This window comes from Chamaea fasciata, unplaced genomic scaffold (assembly GCF_029207755.1).
Source record: "Chamaea fasciata isolate MVZ Bird 193981 ecotype frontalis unplaced genomic scaffold, bChaFas1.0.hap1 SCAF_6, whole genome shotgun sequence".
NCBI classification, from domain to species: Eukaryota; Metazoa; Chordata; class Aves; order Passeriformes; family Sylviidae; genus Chamaea; species Chamaea fasciata.
In genome coordinates this window covers 68,675,704-68,696,692 of record NW_027094091.1, presented here as the reverse complement: position 1 = coordinate 68,696,692, position 20,989 = coordinate 68,675,704, and the positions used below count along the sequence as shown (strand labels likewise).

Here is a 20,989-nt window from a genome sequence, read left to right as displayed (position 1 = left end):
TTTCTTTTCAGACGTACATTAATTAGGAACCAGTAATTGTGGGAAGCGGGCATGTATTTCTCTGGGCTGTTGTTAGTGTAGTAGCAGAGCTGTCAGTCAGTAACCCGTTTATTACCCATGGGGAAGGGGTTCTCCAGTGGTTCTGTGCATGGAAAACTGAAGTTAACACCAGGGATGGGGCTCAGTATCTAGGGAGCAGCACAGTCACTGTCCCGCTTGACTTTTGCAGCAGGGAAGAATGAGCATATTGTATTGCATAAGCATATTAACTGTGTGAGCTCAGCTGCCTTTCCAGCTGTAGGTGTTGGTTTGCTCTGTAAATGTGCACATTTGATGAGTGTCTCACTTGCAGCTGTATGGATATCACCTCTGGTTCAGAGGGGAGGTGTTGGAGGTGCTCAGGTTGTGCCGCTTATCTCTGGCATTGTTTTGGTTTACAGTGTTTTGTTTGTCTTCATTCTCCTAATTCCTTAACCTTGTGCTATATTTTACTTGCTGTAGCTATTTTTTGCCTCTGTAGTATCCTAGCTGAGCAGGCTGCCACAGTCGAAGGAATTGGTGTTTGTAAGCTGAGCTGTGTTAACTGACACTATGAATGCTCTGTGTCTGCCAAAGGGCAATGTGAGAGTTGGGTGACAGCTTGGGGACTAACTCAGAACACGGGTAGGGTCCATCATTTGCCCGATTGTAACTTGATTGCTTCAGATGCTGTCCTTTCCCTAAGAAACTGTCAGATTTGCAAGCATCTATTATGAAGTAGAAGGTTTTCCTCATTTGTGTTTCTAGGATTAGTTTAAAAACTGTTGATGTGCTGGATGAGCAGCTGCTTCCTGATGTGTTTGGGGTATTTGCCTATTAGTGATGCCTGGAGCTGGCAGGTCCCAGGGGTGCCAAGCATCAGAGCCCCGTGCTGTCACGTAGTCTCTGGTCTGTTGTGCTGCGGCAGAAACGGCTCGTCCTGCCTCTTCTCCTCCAGTGCACGGAGACGTGCGGGGATCATGGAAACCCCTGCTCCCCTCCAAGGACAGAGTCCGTGTTTCTCTGCGTCACTGTCTAGCTGCTGGCAAGAAAGGAGCGTGAATTCCTCTTCTCCTGCTTTCCTGGTTGTCTTGGGAATGGATTTCAGTCTCTTTCAGTGTTTGTCTCCTCATTAAGAAGGTAGGAACGTTTGCCTTCCTTTCCACATTCTCACGTTCCTTGCTCACGCTTGTCTAGATTGCTTTTTTCTAGCTCCAGTGGAATGTCTTGGATATGGGTGAGTTCATCTGTGAAACTGGGTCTCTGAACAGAGGCAGGGTGGAGGAAAATAGAAAAGTGAAGCTTGCCATCTGGAAATAAACCCTAGCTTTGATCCTAGGTGATTGTCTCAATGAAAAGGGAATACTTATTTTGGTTTGATAGCAGAAAACATACTGCTTTGTCCTTGAGCGTCAGGTGTTAAAGCACTCTTGTGTAGTGGAACTGAAAATTGGCAGACTTGGAGTGTTCTCCCTGTAAAGGTAGAAGAGACTTCCCTTAGCCTTGCTGGTCATTAGGTTTGCTTTGCTTCTGAGGCTAGTGGTGAAAGTACTGAAGAAATGATTATAGAGACTCAAGTGAGGGTGAGCATCTTTGAGCAGTCCTCATCTTGCTCTTCAAGAGGTGTCAAAGCTCCTCTTGGGGCTCCTCTAATCACATCACTCTTGGGAGATTCATTACTCCACAGATGGAGGAACAAAGATGAAGGGATTTGCTCCGAGTCGTGAGTCTGTACAAGAGTTATAAGCTGAGTTTGGAACATCCTGATTCTGTGATGGGTTCTTCCTCATCCCTTCTGTAACATGCTGTGCCTTAATTGCCACACACAAAACTAAGATAGGAATTCTGATCTTACAGGGCTTGAGGGGATTTTATTCAGTCATGTATATGTTAGGTTTCCTTCCAAACTTGCATGTTATTTTATTGGGTGGATTTGTCCCTGTGGTGCCTAGAAACTTCAGTAGGCAAGTCTCTACCAGTTATGTACCAAAACATAGGCATGGTCTAATTCCTGGTTTATTTCAGTTCTGTTGAACTGACTCATTTTAAAAAATTTGTTACTCTGGCTGTGATTTTTATCTGTGCATCTTGTCTTTCAGTAGCAGTTGTAATGAGTAATTGTTGCAGCGTTTTTACTTCTTACGAAACAAAAAATAGCTTTGAAAGTCAGTGATTAATATGACATTTTCTTATGTTCTTTTGCGATTCTGCAGGTTGAAAAACTGAATGCGCTTTTATTTTGAGAAATTGTTGCTAAACAAGTTTGTTCTGGATAATTAACTTGCATATAACTATGAAAGTGGTGCAGAGCAAATAGGACATTAAAGAATGTAAAGCACTAAATTCTACTCTGCTGACGTTTATGTATGAGAACCTGACCTGAATACAATGTGTGTTCATGAGAATAGAAAGAGCAAATAAAATTTAGTGTGTCAGTATTAGACACGGGATCAGTTCTGGTTCGTGTGTGATGTGCAAGAAAATGAATTGTTTGGAGAAAAGCAAATTAAATAACTGCATCCTTTGAGCTGTGCTGTGTCTTTGTAGAGCTCAGTAGCACAGTCTGAATTTATAGAGTTGAGACCTTCAACTTGCAGTGAGTTTAGATGGATTATCACTTGACTTTTACGTCATGAGAACTTATGGAAGCAACAGGAGGAGTATTTGATCCCAGGAGCTATCCAGAGTCATCTTAGGCAATCTGAAGATAGAATAGCAAGTTTATGTTGTTTTGGCAACTCAAAAGAAGCATTATGCTGCATCTTATTTGGTTTAGTCTTGTAGTCTTCAAGTTCCATCCATCTTGGTGTGACTTTACAGTATTATCCTCTCAGCTATGTGCTTTCTTCAGATATTTGATTTCTCCATTAAACATGCTTTTCTTATGACTTGCTGTCTTGTTGAACTGACATCAGATTGTATAGCTGTGTTTTAAGAGGAAGCTTTTGCTCGAGGACATCTTTGAGTTTAGATGGTAGTTGGGTCCTAGGACTTTCATTTTCTGAGACTTCCCCAAACCCACGAGTTTCCAGATCATTCCATTTAATAAATAACTGCCCTGTTCTGAGTTACCACTGTTGGCTGGCTCCTTGAAACATGGGAGGTGTATGAGAGATAATAAAGATTTTGATAATCTTGACTCTGCTATTTGGAATCCTGTTGCCCTTGCAGCATAGCTTGTTTATTTTAAATTGTCAAACTGCTTAGATTGTTATGAAATTACAGTGTATCTTTTAAAATTGTTAAATGTTGCAGTGTGAGCTTTGGAATCCCAAGTGCAGAAGTGCTGCAAAGTCTTCAGAGGTGCTTTATATGCAATTTCAAGTATTCAAATGTATTCAGCATGTACCAGATAGATATTCAGGAACTGCCTGTCCCCATGTAGGTGCCCAGGCAGTATTATTGTCTGAAATGGCTTATAATTCTGTTTATTGGCGTAAACTGGTTGCATCTCAGGTGACTGTGCTCTTGAAGTTTACTGGTCTCCTGTTGTTCTTATGCTAGGTAAGTCTGTATCTCTGCATACTCCTTTGGTATGCCAGACTTTAAACATTCACCAGTGTTTGCAGACAGATAAAGACTATGAGTTAAGATAATGAAAATCCTTCTTATTTATTCCTACTGGGTGTTTTAGCACTAATTCCAGTCAGTCAGTCTAATTCTAGTCATATTCCTGGATGAAATGATCGGTGAATTATGCTCAGATGTGAAGGTGAGTGAGACTGTAGGCTCTTCCTAGCAGGGGAGAGATGGGCTTCACCTTACTAATTTATATGTGTAAGATGCCTTAGAAAAGGAGGAAACCAGAGGATCTTCCTGTGGCATCTGCCCGAGTCTGAAGTGCGGCTGGCATTACAAACGGCTTGGTTTGTGTCTGCGCAGCCTGGCGGCTCTTGTCTTTGTGCGGCAGCCAGGAGTGGCGCTGGTCCAGCAGCTGCCTGGCTGGGGCCGGGCGCTGTGTGCGGGGCTTGTTCCCGAGCTGCGCCGGCTGCGGGGCGATCAGTGCCCTTAGTCATGGGGGAGCTTAGAGAGCCCCGCCGTGCTTTGCGTTCCTGGCCTTCCACATGGAAATAACAATTAAAGCAGTCATTTCAAGGAAAGTGAAAGTCCAGCTAGAGAGCGAGTGAGAGTTTTGTACAGATAAGGTGTTTGTTTTCTTAACTGGTTGGTAACTCTATGGTATGACAGTTCAGTTCCTAAAAAGTCATGGTACTTGCATATTTGCTATATAATATCTACCTACTGATTTAACTAATCTGTAACTTTATTTGATTTTTTGATTATACTGGACCGAAAATCAAGCTTTATTAAAAAGAGTAACAAATTACATTTGAAATTCATCTATAGAACGAAATGAATTCATGCTCTTAACCTCACCATTGTAGAATGGCGAACTCTGTGTTTGTCGAGCCTATATGCACAGGTCATGTTGTTGTGGTTTTTCAGCTCATTGTTTTCAGGTCAGACCAAACTACTGCTGGAGCTGAGTTCAGTGAACAAAGACACGAGATGAGGAAGACATGTAAAGGATAAAACTGCTGTTCAAAGTTTTCAGGTTTTGGGATTTTTTTTTTTTGTAAACTGTGCTAGTGGATGCTGACTGTAGGTGTCTTATAAATGTCTTGGGTAAGCTGAAAAGCTTTCTTGTGAAAAGCACAGATGAGTAAGTAGAGGTTAACAGTAATTTTTACAGTCATTAAATTGAACTGCTGGTGATCTGCTGGTCATGTTCTTTCCTTATAGACAGAAAGGAAGTATTACTTGACTTAAATACAAGCTTCTCTTAAATATAGTTGTAATGGTAAATGCATTAGGTTATTTTTTTCCAGTGAACAGAAAGAGGCAGTGATGATGTAATACATGAAAGTAACACAGTGCTTGTGGCTAACTCTCAAGCAGCTTGATTGAAGATTGGAAATACAGAGAGGTTTTTGGTCTTTTTCCAGCCAGAGTATGTGAAGGCATCAGCTTTACCCTAAGAAATAAAATGTTTTGTCTTGGGTGCATATGATGTATTCCTTGCAGGGTGTATCAAATGCTTGGGTTTTTTGGTTTTGTTTGGTGTTTTGTTTGTTTTTTTTTTTAAAGCATGCATTAAATGAGCTTTTTAGTCAATCTGCTTTCATCTTCCTTAAACTTAGATTACTGCAGGAATTGCAAGCGTGTTAGAAAATTTTTCTGCTCTAGGAAAAGGGTGTTTTTTGTTTCTCTAGCAGCCAAGAAGCCAAGGCTGTTAGGCAGAAGGTGCCATGGAAGCAGTGGTCAAACATGGCTAGCAAGTCACCTGGACATGGAGAAGCAGGTGAGGTGATGATGGGCTGTACTGCAAGACACAGAGCTCTGTTCCTTTTGCTGCTCACTAGGCCAAACTGTAAGCATCTCTGGTTTGGCCTTTGGGCATGTCTGGTGCATGGATGTTAATAAATACAGAAACTTTTCACTAAAGTCGATAGCAGACCTAAGTTCAGTTTCGCCAGCTCGCTCAGTAACTTCGGTGTCTTGGATCCCCCAGACAGTCTCTGGCGCTTATGTTGGAGCTTTTTTGTGAGGTTGGCCTACAGCTGATACTGGGAGAACTGGTATCCACACATACATGCCTGTGGCAGGGTAACAGTGCCATTAGCAGAGGTGTGTGTGGCAGACCTGCCTGCTGTGGCTGCACGGTGATGTCCTGCTGGGATGTGATTCACAGCTGGTTTTTTCCCAGTGCTGTTGTGGATGTGGATGCGGATGCTGATTTCAGAAAAACCGTGCTACTTGTCTAAACTAGCCCTGATAGGCGCCTTGTTACATGGTGAGAATTTGTGTGGGCAGTGGGAAAGGGAGCAGTGGTATGTCCCTTGGAATGCATTGTCTGCATGCTTAAAATAAAGTGGAGAAATACTGTACTCTGAAATGTGTGTGTAGGAAAATGGAGTATTTTAGAAGTAGGGAGCTATTTCTGTTCTTGGTTTGGGGAATGCTGAGCTCTTGAGCTTGGGAGCAACGTCTGTCAAATGTTCTTCTGGGTGGGGCTGTGTCTCAGAGCCTTGTGTTCATGACTGACTCTTATGGGGTAAGCTTCACTAAAAATGTCCATGCCTATGTGCATGCACACAAAAGCATAGATGTTAATGCACAGAAAGGTGGATGTGTTTGGTGTTAGTTAACGCTGCCTTCATTCAGCAGGAAGGCCACTTTCCATTGCTCTCCAGGGAGTGAGCACACACACAGGTGGTTACAGCATGGCTTGGCAGCCACACAGCAAGGCTAGAGGGCAGGTCACATATGGCACCTTCCCAGGGTCTGGAATGCTCAGGGCTGGCAGTGACTGGGGCACTGAGGCAGCGGTGTTGGGGTGAGCAGAGTGTGGCATTGTTCTGAGATGGTGAATGCTGAATGCTCCTCAGCCCACAGTCTGGGAGCTGGTGTGTTGGCATGAGGGACCCACCAGCTGCTGCAGGAATTTGTGTTGCACTGCTGGAAACAGGCCTCTAGTAATGGGACATCCCGTCATCTTTTTATGCAGAGGTGCTTCAGGAATGGGAAGGCAGAACTGTGGCTTCCTTCTCTGGTGGAACTTGTGACAAAACCTAAACGTTTCATCAAAATTTTTTCATAAGGCTTGAAAAAGGCATTTTAAGTTTCTATTAAAGGGTACTCCCGCAACAATCACACAGTGTTTGGAATCTGGTAAGAAATTTGAATGTTTGAATCCTGTGTGTTTTTAAAGGTTTTGCTGTCAAAAACAGATAGAAAGCTGCACGGCTTCAAGAATTAAATTAATATTTTCTATACAAAACTCAGGTATTTCATGTGTATGCTTTTAGTCTGCCACTCCTAAAAGTGCCTGCAATACAGCATCAATGCTGGCTGAGAGAGGGCAGTGTCTCTGGGGGAAGGGACTGCTGTCCTTTGTGGAGAGGAGGGGGAGGTTCTGAGAATTTGTACAAATGAAACTGTCCCAATTGGATGCCAATGGACATGCATAGTTACAGACGTTGTAGCAGCGCACTGCGAGAGAAAGGGAGCAAGAGGGGGCTCTGTGGCACCACGGCAGCATATGAGGGTTGTGGAAGGACTCTTGAGAGCCAGGATGCCAGTGTGTGTTATATGCCACATGAAGACGGGATCAAAACTGAGCTGCAGGAAACAGATCTTGCCATGGGTTTGCCTGCAACTGTGGCAGAAAGTTGTCTCCAAATTCCTGGTAAAATAGCACATGGATATATTGTTTGATGCAACTTGGAAAAGGGCCTTTGCCCGTGCTCCATACGTAAGTGGATGGGAAATGTAGAGCTGTTTTTTTTGAGATTGTGCTTTTTTTGTGGAGATGGACTAGTTCTTTTTGGAGTTTCTTCTTTATGTCCTTTGCTTTTGGGCAGTGGTTTCTTTTGTGTCTGAGTGCCACATAAGCTATAGAGTTCAGAGTTGGGGAGAGGGGAGTATGTTTGGGGTTATTTTTGTGATTAGTTTGTTTTGGTGTCTTGTTCATTTGTTTTTGTTTTCCTCCCCTGGAAGAAAGATGCTTAAAACATTTGATAAGGTCTTACTGCTCTCCATCATTGCAGACTTGCAGTAAGATTTTATTTATTCATATTGCTGGGAGCCTGTTTTTAGGCTTTTATGCTTGAACAGGTCTTACTCTGTATTTTCAGTGGATTCATAGTCCATAAAGTGGTTCTCTTCAGTGCGTTGGGTTTGCAGCTGCAGTGATTGGAAGGCAGTGCAGTTCTGGGAGGTGGGTCAGTTTTGGAGTGGGTTGGCTCTGACTGCAGGTCAGCCTGGTCTTGAAGATCTGTCTGTGGAATTAACAGGGAGCAGACATGTACAAGTGGCCCAGGCATCAAGTGATTCTCAGAGTAAGTTAGCAGTGAAAGTGTTAAGTGCAGAAGTTTATTCAGTTCACAGATAAATGTACTGAAGTTATCATTGTATGGGAGAGTATTTGGAATGCCAAAAAAGCCAGACCTGATATTTTAAAGAAAATGAGCATGTGGACGGATGCAGCCGTCTTGCTGCAAAACTGGGGTAAAAGGGGGTTAGCAGGGTATGTGTGGATAGACAGGTCACAGGGAAATAATTGCACTTGAACCTGATTCTCTAGCTTTGTGGAGAAGGACACAAAGCTATCTCCCTGACCAAGGTCATGTGAGGCTGAGAGCCTGTCTTGGCAGCGGGCTTCAATTTAGAGATAAACTATCCTTTGGGTTGTTGTTGGGCTTTGTTAACAACAGCTGTACACTGAACTTTATGAAGAACAGCTTTCCACAGGGACTGTAAAGCCAGTGTGGAACTCCTGGAACTGTGTGGCAATGGAGGCAGTCCTGTTGGCCTTAGAAACCCTCTTAGGGCTCACAGCTCCAAGGCTTTGTGTCTTCAAAAACTGTCCTCCTGAACCCAAGATTATTTGAGGAAGATTAGTTGAGGAAGTTCCTAAATACCTAACTGTCCAAATTTGTGTAGGCACATGAGAACGACTAGGATCTGATGGTTTACACATGTATTTCTTTATTCATTTCAGGTTTTGAAGTGTACAGTAGATACAAGATGTAAATACTGTATCTCTAAATACACTTTGATATAATCATTAGCTTTATCAAAACATATTTTTGAGTATTTATTTGTCTGAATGGAAATGGATGCTAAAAACTCAGTCACCTCTCCAAAAAAGCCAAGCTTCAATGGATTTGTAAGGAACCAATTATAGTGTAGTAGCTGTCGTTCCTGTTTCAGCTTTTATAGATGTGATTAGTGGTTGCTGTGTGTTACTATAGTGCTAAAATCCTTTTGTGCTAGAAGTTCTGTTGAGTTCTGCTAGACTGTTTGTCTGAGATTTGAATAAATAGTCAAGGGATTCACTACTTGGAGAAACAATATTTGGTGCTTTTGTATGTTTCAAAAAAATCTGTATGATTTTAAAAATGGTATTGTCTCTATATATGTAATATGTGTAATTTTATTCAGAATATCTTTGTTAATATTCTTCTAGGCTGTCTCCACAAAATGGCTCTCGGCAGTCTGAAAGGTGGTAAAGGTGCTGGAAGATTTTTCAGCCTTATTTTGTTCTACCTGAGTAAGCAAATAGGGTACTTAAAATTCTGACAGCTCCACTGTTTCCTGGTTGGAGTTTTAGGAATGTAATATGATAAAGTGTAAATGACATGCTGAGACCTGTGAAATTAGTCAAGGTTGACCTTAAATACACATAGAAAAAAACCCCAGACATGTGCTTGATGTAGAATTTCATTAAAAACAAAATAACTAGCCCAGAAAAAAGCCCAGCTGGTTAGCTGATAATAAATCCCAAAAGTGCATAGTTAAGGTGACAGACAGTTCAAGGAAAGAAAGGTAAGAAAGATGTGCAGGCTTTTTAAGGAGTTTAATTCTGCTAAGTATTTATTGGCTTATATAACTATAGATGCTGTAGAAAGGCTTCTTACTAAGCATTCCAGGGAGAAGTGCAATGTGGCTGTCCTTTGGAGGATTTAAACTTCGAGTGACGTTAGTGGAAATAAAAGACTGAAAGAGATAAAGCTTCTTTTTGTGTTGAACACCCGCCACCTAACGGCAGGAGCAACGCTTGGCTGAGAATTTAGGGGCTTTTCGCTACTTTCCACTGATGGTTTCTACCTAGTCACGTCTGCTCAGGCTAGGTACATCGAAACAGGTGTCAGGGAAACTTGAAATCTGGAGTTCTGTTTTGTCCTCCTGCTAGTCAGAGAGAATTTCAAGGCTATAAAACTGGTTAAAAAGACAAGAAGTGATTATTACCTTCTAATCACGGGTCTTTTGCTTTACTTGACTATTGCTTTATCTTTTTGGTCAAATATTGGTGCATAAAAACCAGGTAGTTTTATTGTGAGTGTGTAAAAAAAAAAAAACCTCTTCTGCTAAGGTCTGTACATCGCTCTGGCAGAATTCTCCAGGCTGGAGCCCTCTTGGATTATTTCAGTCCCAGCTGGAGTTCAGCATTAAGAACTTGAGCTATTAAGAGTCGGTGTCCTGTGAATTTTTTAGGAAGGCCCTATGTAAACTGGGGTGAGGCTGTTGAATTAAACTTGGCAGTGATTCTGCTTTGACAGCCTAGCATGTCATTTGACTGAATGAGAAGTTGAACATAATTAATACTTGATCTTGAAGAGAAATTCTTTAAAAAAATTTAGTTTCTTGAGTAGGTGTGATTATTTGCTTGTTTGCTCAAGCACATTCGACTTGCATCAAATGAGGTGCATTATGTTTTATAAACACGGCTTGCAGATGCTACTGGGTACCTTGAAACATGTGCATTTCAATTGCTTGCCTGATTATCCAAGTAGTTAATAGTTTTAATTTACATATTTATGCCCTGGTGGTGTATCCGAGCTCCTGCCCTAGTGCCAAGTTCCCGTGGTGTTGGTTGGCTTTTGATCAGACAGCAGTTAAGGAAGGCAGGGATTTACATGAGCTCTCCTGTGAGATGGGTTTCCTGTAACTGTGGGAAAGCTGTGCATGTGAGCCTTGAGGTGATGCCACTGTGGCCTCCTTGAGCAGCGGGCAGGACTAACAGGAGACAGCTAAAACAGCAGTGTTGGGTTTTACTTTGGTTTCCTGATCATAGGGTAGTGCTTTCTGTGTAGTTCGTTTCACTTGTGTATTTCATGCCTCTGTGATTCTTCCCTACCAGTGAAGAGAGAAAAAACCCTCATGCTGGGAAGTGGACTTGACTGTGTGGTTCCCAGTTCATTGGACTAGGAATGTTCCTGGTGAGAGTGGTTGTTAGAAAATCCTTAATTCTACTCTGCACATTTGATGTGATTTAAATAAAAACACTTCTCTAGGGCTGGTTGCTTGCACTGTCTGGGGCTCCAGGGAGGCTATTGAGACTAACCTGAAAAGTCACATGACTTTTTCAGTGCCTCTCAATACTTCTTCTAAATATTTAATCTTTTATATATTAGAATGTGGGTTTAGGGAATTAGTATACTTTCACCTGATTCAGGATTTTGAATTGCTGCAAGTACTTCAGGGTTGATATCAATATGTAGTTGTTCTGTGCTTTATGAATTCATTTGAATGTGAAAATGCTTTTCTAATGCTTTCATGTAATGTTGTAAGAAAATAGTAAGACTTCAATAGTTTTGTCATGAATACTTGGTTTAAAAGAAGTGGGTTGAGGTAAGAAATATTTAACTTCTGAAGTGTTTGTTTTTAGTCACTCAGTGACCAACGTAGTCTTTGTCATTCATCCTTAGAATACAGGGATGTTGACTAGAGGAATACTAAGAAACTCAGGTCGCTGCTTCTTTTTGCCCTTGTGTCCTCCAGGTGGGTTCTCAACTGTGTTTCTGGTGCGCACCCCCAGTGGGACCCGCTGCGCGCTGAAGCGGATGTGTGTGAATAATGTGCCAGACCTCAACATCTGCAAGAGAGAAATCACCATTATGGTAAGAAGGCCATTATTTGGAACCGGAGAATGTGTCAGTTTGTAGTGTACATACATCAAATGCCTCTCCAGTGTTTCTAAGCACCTTGCTCTTAATCCTGTGGTCCTGGTTTTCCACTAGTACTTACGGAAACTAATGCTGGCTTTAGGGTTGGTACATCATTTAATTTCTGAAGGAATTATTCAAATATGTATTTGATACCTCAAATCAAATGCGTATATTCCCTTTGGTCAGTGTGTCTGGTTCCCAAGCAAAAGGAATTTCTTCCAGTGCTGCAGTGGCAACTGAAAATCACTCTTCATTTTCTCAGTACTGAAGTGTAATGTGCATTTTCTTTTTCAGAAAGAGTTATCTGGGCACAAGAACATTGTGAGTTATTTGGACTGTGCTGTCAACTCACTAAGTGCTAATGTGTGGGAGGTGCTCATCCTCATGGAGTACTGTCGAGGTAAGAGTCATTGCCTAGATTTCCAGAGGAAAATGTTTTTACTGTCACCCATGACTTTACTTAAAACTGTTCTCTTTAATGTAAGAGTTTAACACCTATGTGTCATAACTGGAATCCGGATAGTTTGTTTCACTTTTCTGTTGGTATTGCTACCTAGGCACTGGGCAAAATCTAAAAGTTACACAAAGCTTTGTAATTAAATATGGTTACAAATAGGGAAATTAATTCTCTACCTATGAAGTGCAGTTGTGCTGTTCTGCTGGTGGTGCTAATCAACATGTACCTGGAACAGAACTCGATAGGAAAGATTAGCAAATTTTCACCACTCTTCTCCCTCTGCTATTTTTGTTTTAGATGACAACACTGAAGAAGCTTTACCTGGCCTGTGATTTGCTACAAATGGGCATAGTAAAGTTAAAGCTGATAATGCTGTCCAAAAAGATGCTAGCCTTGTGTTCGTGCTTGACAATATAACTTTGTTTGAAACAATGCCTAAGTCAGAGACTGTCATATTTTGCGGTTTTTTTTGGTTTGTTTTTTCCCCCCCCCCCAGGTCCGATGTGTATGAAATAAACTTGCCAATGAATTTAACTTGTGAAGTTTGTCTAAAATCTAGGGAGACTGAGTGCTAGCCTCCTAGTATGAGATGGTGGTTAACCCAAGTAATTGGTGATATGGAACAAGTGCTGCAAGTACAAAGTAAATACTTTGAGTCTAGAAAGAAGCCATCCCATGGTCTGTGCTGCTCAATGAGCTGAGATGTATGAGGGTTATATTTGCAGTAGAAGCAATGAGGATTGCAGCTTGTGCAATCTGTACCATAAGCAGCTGAAGAAAACCCTAACGTACATTTTGAGAAATGGAATAAGGAGAACTTGAAGACTAATGGCTGCATTTTTGGCTCTTTACCCTGCTTCTGGGGGTGAATTTCTGTACCTTTGTAGGAACTCATCTCTAACTCCCTACTGGTAGTGCTCTTTCCCTAATGATTCTGGTAAATATCCTTGTGGATGTCGGCTGTCAGATCACTTGACAGTGGTAGGCTTTCTGTGTTCTAAGCATCCTTGTTTGACAGAATGCCACCAAGGACACCCTGCTGCGTCTCTGCAAGAATCCTGCTTCATCCCTGTGTGCAGTGAGCATTGTGGTAGGAAGAGCTTAGTGGTGTCTGCTAAAATTACTGCAAGAAACAGGGAAGTATTGATACCCAATCTTAAAAGAAACCTATGAAAAGGGAGGTCGTCTTCCTTGGAGGATGGGTTCAGGGCTTTGTTTGCCTCCTTCCCTGCCTCCTCTTTCTTCCTCCTTTGTCTCCCAGAAAGGCAGAGAGGGTGTCTAGAGGATGAATTAATGAACTCAGTTGGTTGACAGAGTTTGGGTTATGGATCTAATGCAAGAGACAGTTGTGAGGGGACATATTGGTGTGATGGATGCATTTTTTGTGCTTGCAGCAGTTGGTTTCAAACATGTTTCAGCCACAGGGACAGGATTTTTTTTATTTGAGCCAATAATTTTTCTGTTTAGGGCAATAGAAGAGTGTGCAGTTGGAAAAACAAGGTTTGTTTTGTTCAAGTACAGTAACTGTGGAAAACTTTCTTGCATGGTGTTTGTGAACTTAATGCATATAACTAAGTCTTTACTTCTGTACCTGATAGGAATTACTTGAAAGAAATTTCTCCTATTTCTTTAGCTGGGCAAGTTGTGAACCAGATGAACCAGCGTCTGCAGACAGGTTTCACTGAGTCAGAAGTAATGAGAATATTTTGTGACACCTGTGAAGCTGTTGCCCGGTTGCATCAGTGCAAAACACCTATAGTTCACCGGGATCTGAAGGTATGACCTTCACTGTAAGAAAATCCAGGCTAAAATCACTGATCTGCTTGAAAAGGATTGAAGATGTAGGAGAGGTTTCCATAAGACAGGTTTCTAGTTGGGAGCTTAAAACAGACATTAACCATAAGACATTATTTATTGCTAAAACAAAGTTTAGCAGTTCATTTTTACTGCTTGTATGTGAGAACATCGACTAATGCTTAACCTAGAAATTAATATTTTTATATTAACCTACTTTTTGTGCCTTGATTTTCTTTCAAGGTGGAGAATCTATTGTTAAATGATAATGGGAACTACGTTCTCTGTGATTTTGGCAGTGCCACTAACAAATACCTGAACCCTCAAAAAGATGGTGTTAATATGGTTGAAGAAGAAATTAAAAAGTAAGTTTACTTTTAGGTGATTTGTCATAAGCAATGACTGTGCTGCCAGGAAACTCCATGTATTATAGTGTGGTATGCATGTATCACTAATGAATTGAAATTAATGGCTGATCTTGAATTTTGGCATAAGTATAGTAAAAGACTGGAACGATTTGATAAGACTTCCTCCATTTATTCACAGATTGGTTTTCAAAATTGAGATTCTTAAAAATAAAACTGTTGGGAAGAAGGATGCTGTTGTGAAAGTAAATTCTTCAAAAATACACATCTGGCTCCTGGCCATTTTAGGAGTTGGATATTTTTAGTTTGTTCTGTTGTAATACTGCTGAGCAAATACTTGCTAAGATATAAGAACTGATGTAAATAAGCACTGCAGTGAATTTATGTAGAGTCTCATTTGCAGAGTATAGCCCCTGTCCATTCTCCTAAGACTGATCAGAAAATATTTCAACTTTTCTTAGACATGCTCTTGAAAACCTGAATTATTTTGGTTTTGTGCTTCTGGGCTAGCTACTGCAGAGGGGTAAATACAGGCTGGTTGTTTTCAGGTCAAGAGGTGTTACAGGCTTTTTCCAGCTCTGAAGTATTTGAAGTACCAGCTTATCAGTTGTTTTGGGATATTAGTGTTTTGAAATCTGCATCCTTTATGTTTCTGTGTGAGATAGGGAGAGCCCTTACAGGACTCCACAGTTAACCCTGGTCAGGTGACTGGCTGTGTATGCACAGTCACTTGGGCAAAAGTCTGTGCTTTGGGGGAGTAACACCAAAAGTGAATTTTACCTGACTTAATATTTATTCTTGTGTATGGTAGCTCATATTGCTCCTCCAGATATTATTTGTGATGCTGCAAATGCAGTAGTGACTTGGATCATGCAAGACAATTCCAGGCACGTGTCTGAAACTTGTGTGATTGGTGTGTGCATGGTGGTTCAGGAGAACACCCTCTCAGTTCTGAGTCAAGATTTTTAGCTATGTCCTCTCTATTTTATATTGCTAGGTACACTACACTATCATACAGAGCTCCTGAGATGATCAATCTGTATGGAGGAAAGCCAATTACTACCAAGGCAGATATCTGGGTAAGCAAAAATTTGGATAGTATGATATGTGGGACTGGTTAAGAACAGGGGGATTAAAACCAGCATTGACTGGCTGAAAAATTAATTATTGGAAAATGAAATGCATTGGGCACCTATAGAAGGCAGAACAGTAGCAATATCTTGGGTAGTTACATTTTTGAATATGAAATGAATCCCATGGGGTTTTTTGTTTTTTGGGTTTTTTTTTTTTAGTTTAAAGGAAGGGAGATGTGATTTAGAACATCTCTTCCTATGTTGGCTCTAGTTTCTGCTTGATAGCCCCCAGTGATTTCTTACGGGAACCTGTTGCCAGCATGATCAAGAAAGGTGTTTTTATTAGTTGATGTGCAGAGAAGAAAAAAATGTGAAATTTAGTCCAAAGTGTAGTGATATCTGTGGGTGATACAACACTGAGAATGCAGCTCTTGGTGTGATCTGGTTTTGTACTTGGTCTGCTACAGGAATCAGTGGAAGGGCAAGTCTTTGTTAGAGCTGCCTTTGATCCATCAGATCAAAGATCAGATCCAACACATCAGCTGTGTTCCAGAGTGCAGCTCCTACACAGCATGTGAACATCCACTGTAGCCAGAGTGCAGCATCTTGTTAGTGCTGCTCTGTTGTAGCAAGGGCTTGCTCTCATCGTCTCACAGGGCTCGTGTTTCCTTTACAGGCACTGGGCTGCTTGCTGTATAAGCTCTGCTTCTTCTCACTTCCCTTTGGAGAAAGTCAGGTTGCCATTTGCGATGGAAACTTTACTATCCCGGATGGCTCACAATACTCCCACAGTGTTCACTGCTTGATAAGTAAGTACACAGGCACTGGCAGCAGCTCTTGCATCTCATAAAGCCAGCAAAGCACAGCAACTGCTGGTAAGCACCGTTGGTGTAAAGGCCTACCATGTTCAGCTGTGCCTCTCAACTCCCCAAGAGCATTGTTGAAGCTCAGGGAACCTTTTGGTTTATCTGGGACTTAAGGATGGGTTTTTTTTCCTTAGGTGTGTCTAAATCTCAAAGGTATGGGGGAATGCAAAGAGTGCTTGTATTTATTATTTGGCTCTACTTATTCATGCTTTTTGCCCTTAAGTGTGTATTTTCTGTGGAATGTCAGACTGTTGACTGTATTTTCTGTCCAAGTTGGACAGTTATGCTTAGATAAATTTGAAGTGCAGCTTTAGCATAGCAACATCTGTGTGCTGAGATTAATTGCACTGTGAACAGTTTTAATAGTAGTTGCATGATTTATACCAGAACAAAAGTCTGGAAATTTTTGTGCAACCCCAAGTGTCAGACATGACAGTCTGGTAAAAGTTTGGAAGCACGAAGTGTATGAAGGAAAATTTTGGACAAGAAGCAGCTCTGAGGCTTGTGATTCATCTGTTTCCTAGGTACAGAGGTGTGGGAGCTAATATTTATGGTAATCAACAGTATTGTCTTTGTTTTCAACTTAGAGTAGACTCACTTGGAAGAATGATATGGACAGCATATGAAAAATTCAAAAGGTTTGAGTAGGAGCTCTTATAATAAGTTATGGATGTGCTGATCATGTAGTTTATGCTTTTATATAATGGACCATCCCAAAACCAAACCACTTTTTTGAGTGCACATTCATAATTGAGAAACAGCAGTTGTGGTGGTAAGCACTTGCCTTCTGCCAGTACCGACAAAATGAAATGAATTTTCAAATGACTTAAGTACTTTTCTCTGTCACAGTGTAACTTTATTTTTTTTTTTTTTTTAGAAAAGTATGGGTTTTAATCCTTTCTCCTAGGTATGAATGCAAATTTTTTAATTCAATGAATGGTTGTGCCAAGATGAGTAATACTGACATGGAATATATGTGGGTGAGGCAGAATGTTTGTGTGTAAACTTCCCTTCTTTCCATTTGGAGTGGAAGCCATAAAAAGCTGCACTTGGTCATAAAAGGTATTTCCGGGACAGTGGCTTCATCTCCCCAGGGGCTGGGGAGGAACAAGCTGAACTTGCCCCACCCCATGAATTTAACATTTCAGAATCAAGTGGTAGAAGTCACTTCAGTGAGTGTTCTGCTTCCATGTCATAGTGCTGCAACCAAGTGCTGGAATCTGTTATTTTGTAAAATCTGTTAAAAATTAAACTTGGAGTGAACTGTACAGGACATGAAATAATGGCTTTGTGTAAAATTCTAGGATCTGTCTAAAATTATTTTTTCAACCTATAGAGGATTTTTTGTGAAACGATGTGTTAAATTGGCTGTTCTACTGAACATTTGTGCAAGTGTAGTTCATTCCACTCATCAAAAGTGAGAAGTTATGTTTTCATTGTTTGTTCATTTACTTCATAGCAGAACTTATTTTTAGAAGCTTAGGTTTGTTTTAGAAAATGCTTTTTATTGTTTATTTGGGTTCTCTGGTTATCTAGGCAAGATTGCCTGATTATGTATACTGTGTTATATTGGAGACAGTACCAAGTAACTTCTTGAAAAAACACCCAGCCTTTTGATTTGGGAAGCCAGTGTTTGAGAGGGAACATCAGGAATTGTCTTGTCAGGGAAAGGTCCTTTTATTCATGAAACTGTATTTTTTTATATGTAAATTGTTCATAGTCAGAAATCCACAGACAAAAGCCTTAGTATGATACAGTAAGATCTGTCAATCTCGTTTAAGCTACACTGAATTTTGTATTAATCCTGGAAAATTGTTATTAGGGTGAGTTGATTGTGTTGTTTCTCTCTGCAGTAAGTAATTCCTGCTTCAGTTTTAGCTCCCTTTTGCACAGCTGAGTATCAGCATACCAAGCAGCATATATGTTCTATAATTGTTTTTGACCCTATAAACTATTTGACTTGACAAAAAGTATTAAAAAAGTCCCCCAAACTCAAGATTAATAGTGCAAATGACTCTTATGGTGGTAAGCTGATCTGGTGGAACTGCTGGATTTTTTCCTTGCTGGTAGCATACTGTCTCAACAGCCTTTTTGTGATCTAGCAGTGTTAAGTCTTATCAATTTTTGCAGGATATATGCTTGAACCAGATCAAGAGCAGAGACCTGATATCTTTCAAGTATCTTACTTTGCCTTTAAAATTGCCAAAAAGGAGTGTCCAGTGTCTAATATTAATGTAAGTATTCTTGACTTTCTTCTGTATTTTCAGTGTTATGTAATAGTATTGAGATGTCTGTCAGATGAGCTGAGAAATCACGTCAGTTCTGTCATGTGCCTGGTTCCTAAACGTAACACAGAGCAGAGAACACATCAAGCTGATGTTGTGTACATGCAGTAGGAGCTCTCTATAAACATGTTTTTAATTTTGAGGGCATAGCTTTGTGGACTGTATTGATACCATACTAATACCTGGCTTAGGATTTTAGCCGTTAGTAATCTCCTAATGCAATCAGTATGAAATTTAGAGATACTAACCTTGTTGACCATAGAAGGCTTAATGTTGTAAATGGAGTGTCAGCATGTGTGTTTGCTCTGGATAAACCCTTTGCTTAGGCATCTTTAGCAATTGTGTTAGTCCATTGGAAGGACTCCAGTGAGCTGGAAAGCAAACAGAGCAGTACTTGAGTCAGCCTGCCTTCTTACTCTTGCTTGCCTTGGGGGTCTGAGTGTGGTCTCCAAGATCACTTGCTTCACCGATATAATTACATCTGCAGTGCAATGGAATTTGAAGACATTTAGCTAATGTTGAGTAGTATAAAGTGGTTCTCAAGACAAGTATTGGGAAAAATCTGTCTCAAAATAAGAGTTTGCAACAGGTATTTGTTGTAGTAATCTCTGTCTTCAGAGGCAGGAGAGTGAATTTTCTGAGATCCCTTTGAATTCGTCCTTGCCTTTATCATTGTAGAAGGAGGTTTTCAGTAAATTTGAGTGTTGCCTTTTGGAAACACAGACTAAAGTAAACCAGGAAGTCTTGAAATACTTGATAATTAACTGTCTCTATTATTTGTGACCAGATTTAGATTTGCATTTGTTATGTGCATTTGCCATTAGAGAAGATGAATTTCCTCCTTTGCCTAAAACTGCCATACTCCTTGTAAAACAGTCTAGATGATGTGGGATTCATTCGTGAATGTGACTGAGGTGGGGATAAGGTAAAAGCCCATTGAAGCTTTGGTGCTGCATGGTTTGCTGGAATTTGTGTTCTGGTGGAAGAGCAGAGTGTGCTAAAAACAGTTTCCTCCAAAGACTGGGCTTTGCTTTAGAGCTTGAGGCTGAAGTAAGTCTCTGTGCAGTCACACAAAACTGCTTGGAGAACATGTTGTACCTTCTTGTTGATAGCTGGCAGTGTAAATGAAGCGAAGCAGATGACAAAAGAGTCAGACCAGTCAGGTTTGGTTTTATTTCTGCAACACATTGAGAGGATTTAGAGATGCTATTAAGTTAAACCCTTTTTCATCTTTAGCTGTGAGTTCTGCATGAAGTCTTGTAATGTGGAGGTCTTGAATCCAAGTATTCCTCTTCAATATGTAATGATTTTTTTTCTTTCAGGATTCTGTTTTTTTAATTTATTCAAATTTTATTTTTCCCAAGAATTCTCCTGTCCCTTCAACTCTTCCTGAACCCATGACAGCTAGTGAGGCAGCTGCTAGAAAAAGCCAAATAAAAGCAAGGTGAGCAGAGGATGTGGCTTTACATTTTCTTTCTCCTAATGTTGTTAAGCTCCATGTTTGTTTAAAATCTGTTTTCATACACTTGTTAACAAACAAAATATTACCTCAGTAGAAGGCATTAGATAAACTGTGTTTCTAAGAGCTTCAAGTCTGTTTGGATTCCACTCCTTTGCTTTTTTCATTTTATTGAGAATCCAGGGACAGAAACTGATACTTTGAAGGTAAATGTTTTTGTTTTGTTGTGGGTTTTTTTTTGACAAATTGTAATTTTTATGGAAAAATACTTTCTTGTCATTGTTAGTAAAAAGGAACCCAAAACCTTTGAAATTCCTCTCCATGCTTCTGATTTCTGCTGTGATGTAGTGTGTATGCACTTAAGGCTGATGTTGGATAAATCCTTTACTCTTTCATTCCTTGTTAATGAAAGTTACTTGGGGTTGAATCTACCAGCATGTGTGATTTGGATACTTCCACATTCAGCTATAATGATCCGTTCCATTTGCAAAAAAAGAGAAACAAAACCATGAGAAATTAGTAGAAGTAGAAATAATTTGATCTAACATATAGTGTTTTCTTTTCTCTTATTTCTTGTACATATGAGCTGTAGTCCTGTTTCTTATTGTAGAGTTGTGGACTCAAGCACAGGACTGGAATTTTAAGAAACAAATTTCAAGATACTTATGTGCAGTGCAGAAGTAGAGTAGCACATGATTAAGACATAATTCAGCTATTAAGAGATGTACTGTGTCAGATTTGAAGTACAAATAGCTGTCTTTTCATCAAGTATCTTACCTGGGAAAAATTGCCCTTTCAGAATAACAGATGCTGTTGGACCAACAGAAACCTCAATTGCACCACGACAAAGACCAAAGGCCAATTCAAGCAGTGCCCCTTCCAATGTGCTGGCGATCCAGAGCTCAGCAACTCCTGTCAAAGTACAAGTTCCTGGGGAATTTGTTAATCATGGGCAAAAAGGTAACTTAAAGTTTAAGGATGGACCAAAATAAAGAAGCAACTATGCCTCTATTTTTTTATTGCTCTGCTGTAGATAACATTTAAAACTCAGTTTTATCAGTCTTACTTTGTTGTATACCAAAACCCAAACTTTTGTCCTTTCTGTAAGACTCTAAATGTGTGAGTTGTAAATTTGAGGTGCCACAAAAGCTAAATGCAGATTGAGAAGTGAAAGTGTTCTTTTCATGTGCTTAACACTGGTTTTGGAATGAACTTGCCC

General features: G+C 40.4%; 1 protein-coding gene across 2 annotated transcripts in view; it reads left to right on the top strand.

Moving 5' to 3' along the window:
* BMP2K (BMP2 inducible kinase) overlaps positions 1-20,989 on the top strand; it is a 49,865-nt gene that overhangs the window by 7,463 nt on the left and 21,413 nt on the right. For both annotated transcript variants that reach the window (XM_066186716.1, XM_066186715.1), the window contains exons 2-10: positions 11,305-11,423; positions 11,766-11,871; positions 13,562-13,704; positions 13,966-14,087; positions 15,085-15,166; positions 15,837-15,969; positions 18,157-18,260; positions 19,676-19,755; positions 20,570-20,730. In XM_066186716.1, the coding sequence (XP_066042813.1) occupies positions 11,305-11,423; positions 11,766-11,871; positions 13,562-13,704; positions 13,966-14,087; positions 15,085-15,166; positions 15,837-15,969; positions 18,157-18,260; positions 19,676-19,755; positions 20,570-20,730 (1,050 nt within the window). The remainder of the gene's footprint in view (positions 1-11,304; positions 11,424-11,765; positions 11,872-13,561; positions 13,705-13,965; positions 14,088-15,084; positions 15,167-15,836; positions 15,970-18,156; positions 18,261-19,675; positions 19,756-20,569; positions 20,731-20,989) is intronic.